The 2,696-nt window shown below is 38.9% G+C and overlaps 1 protein-coding gene across 1 annotated transcript; it reads right to left on the bottom strand.

Moving 5' to 3' along the window:
- Positions 1-1,728: 1,728 nt before the first annotated feature.
- Positions 1,729-2,696, bottom strand: LOC18781551 (holotricin-3). The gene is made up of 2 exons (XM_007214764.2): positions 2,534-2,696; positions 1,729-2,257 (listed from the first exon to the last, which is right to left on the bottom strand). The coding sequence occupies exons 1-2, from the start codon at positions 2,616-2,618 to the stop codon at positions 1,974-1,976; spliced, it is 369 nt and encodes a 122-aa protein (XP_007214826.1). The 5' UTR covers positions 2,619-2,696; the 3' UTR covers positions 1,729-1,973.

Here is a 2,696-nt window from a genome sequence, read left to right as displayed (position 1 = left end):
TAACACCGGTAACCTTTCTAATGAGGTGCATAACCAATAAAAACACACTTTTTGGCGCGGGGATTCAATTTGTTGTGTTAGTGATCATGTAAGAAGACAAAGACCACACAACCAAAAATCCGTAGTTCTAGGTTTTTGGTATAAGGTATTTGGATATGGTGGTAGAGTGTTTGAAGGGGGGGTTTGGAAATTAAGGATACTGGAGGGAATCAGATTGATAAGGTATGCTACAAAGAGGACGTCTTCTCCCCAGAAAGACCGAGGCATATTGGCACCAAAGAGAGAGGCACGAACCACTTCCAATAAGTGTTTATTCTTTCGTTCAGCCACACCATTCTGTTGGGGAGTGTAAGGGCATGAGCGTTGATGTATGATGCCATGATCTTGTAAGAATTGAGTAAGATTATGGTAGAAAAATTCTCCGCCATTGTCAGACCGAAGAACTTGAATTCTTGTATGAAATTGTGTCTCCACCATGTGATAGAACTGTTGAAACTTGAAACTGACTTCTCCTTTTGTTTGAAGAAGGGAAACCCAGGTCATACGTGTGCAATCATCGATAAACGCGACAAACCATCTAGCTCCCCCGAGAGTGGTAATTTTAGCGGGCCCCAAATATCATAATGAACAAGAGAAAAAGGAACCAAACTTTTATGTGAACTTAAAGGGAAAGGAACACGATGGCTCTTGGCTATTTCACAGATGTTACACGTAAAACTAGAGATATCTAACTGGAAAAATAAGGAAGAAAATAGCTTCTGTAAATATCCAAATGAAGCATGTCCAAGTCGGCGATGTCATAACCATACTCCGAAAGTTTGCTTCTCAACACTCGTAACCCCAATTTTGTAAGCTTGACTGAGGCTGGCTTCACTGTCAGATGCCAAGTCCAGATAGTAGAGTTTGCCCGTCCTAGTACCACAACCAATCGTCTTGCTGCTGAGAATGTCCTAAAAAACACAATGTGTAGGCCAAAAGGTTACAATGCAATTCAAAGATGTAGTAATTTGGGCAACATATAAGAGATTATGATGTAAGGATGGAACAATCAATACAGAATCCAAAGTGAGGGAGTCAGAGAGAGAGAGGGAACCCTCCCCAATTACTGGCCACTATTAACCTATCATAATACTCATCATTATATATTTGTCACCTATCAATTATTGGTGGTAAATGATTTAGGCCTCTCTACCCCTATAAATAGTGGCACCAAATATGAATGGAATACAAGTTTATTTGAGCAAATTATACTCCCTTTCTTCCTCTTATTTCTCCCTACAAATTTCTAGTTTTCCACAAAATGTTCTTCTCTATAGCTTACGTTCATTCATATATATTATTTCTTTATCTACAAACTCGATGACGGCTGATTTTTTTTGATATCATGTTTTTGACATGATTTAAATTGCCGAGAGTATCTCACCTAAATTAAAAACTGTATGCTTATGGGTCCACCAATGAATACACAATTCATTAAATTTGGTACCCAAAACAAATGAGTCTACATGAACTCCATTAATATTAGGAAAAAGTTTGGCTCCACAAAACTGAGGAGCAGTTCCTCCTCAAAAGAAATAGAGTTTTGACACTTGGCAAATTCCTTTAATTTTTTTTTTCATTTGAATTCTTTTAACCTCTTTTTATTTTTATTTTTTTGAAGTTTAACTAGTGCCAAAATCTCATTTGTTATGAGGATGTGCTCCCCCTCAATTTTAAGGAGCCAAGCCACACTAAACATTTTTGACATAATATGTATTGAGAAAGTTACATCACATTTTATCACATAACAAGAGAACACATTCCAATGCGTACATTACAATGCGTACATTACAGAGAACATGAGAAACATGAGAACAAGCTTAGGACAGTTTATGATTGAGAGTTCATATAGATTACTCAACCAAACAACTTTATTTCGTACTGCTACCCTTACAACACACCTGCAACGTAAGTCACAGAAACTAACAGGTTATCTAATTCTTGATTTCAGTCTCAGCAGCACCAGGCCTCCCTATGCCATGGTGGCCGTGGTGGCCGTGGTGGCCGTGGCCGCCGTGGCCATATCCACCATGTCCGTGGCCATACCCTTCATGTCCGTGGCCATGACCTCCATGTCCGTGCCCATGACCTCCATGTCCGTGGCCATGACCACCATGTCCGTGGCCATGACCTCCATGTCCGTGGCCATGACCTCCAAATCCGCGGCCATGACCTCCAAATCCGCGGGCATCACCGTTGACTGTACTCTCCTCTGACTCTGAGAGAACAACCAAAAACTTTATATATAAAGCAAAAACAATATACATAACTTATAACAATCATAAATCGGTTTGTATTTAATAAGATGCAAATTAAGCCATGCAAGTGCAACAACTACTAACCCTACATGTAGAAAAAGAGTTCGAAGCATAATTATTTTCACGACCAGTGCACCTTAATTAAAATGTGCATAAATTCACAAATCGTTACTGGAAAGAAAGATACAATTACTAATTTAATATTTATGATTTAGTTAAGAAAGTGAGAAACTCACGAGTTGGAATAGCTAAGACCTCATAGGAGATGAGGAGAACAGCAAAGACAAGACCAAGAAGAAGAAAAGCCTTTGAGGATGCCATGTTTTGCTTAACAAGAAGCACGATAATGTATATATGAAAGTATGCAAGAGATGATTGCTGAGTGAGTATAATATGGCT

This window comes from Prunus persica, unplaced genomic scaffold (genome assembly GCF_000346465.2).
Source record: "Prunus persica cultivar Lovell unplaced genomic scaffold, Prunus_persica_NCBIv2 scaffold_24, whole genome shotgun sequence".
In the NCBI taxonomy this organism is placed as follows: Eukaryota; Viridiplantae; Streptophyta; class Magnoliopsida; order Rosales; family Rosaceae; genus Prunus; species Prunus persica.
The sequence above is the reverse complement of the archived record's forward strand: the minus strand, read 5'-3'. Positions and strand labels throughout refer to the sequence as shown.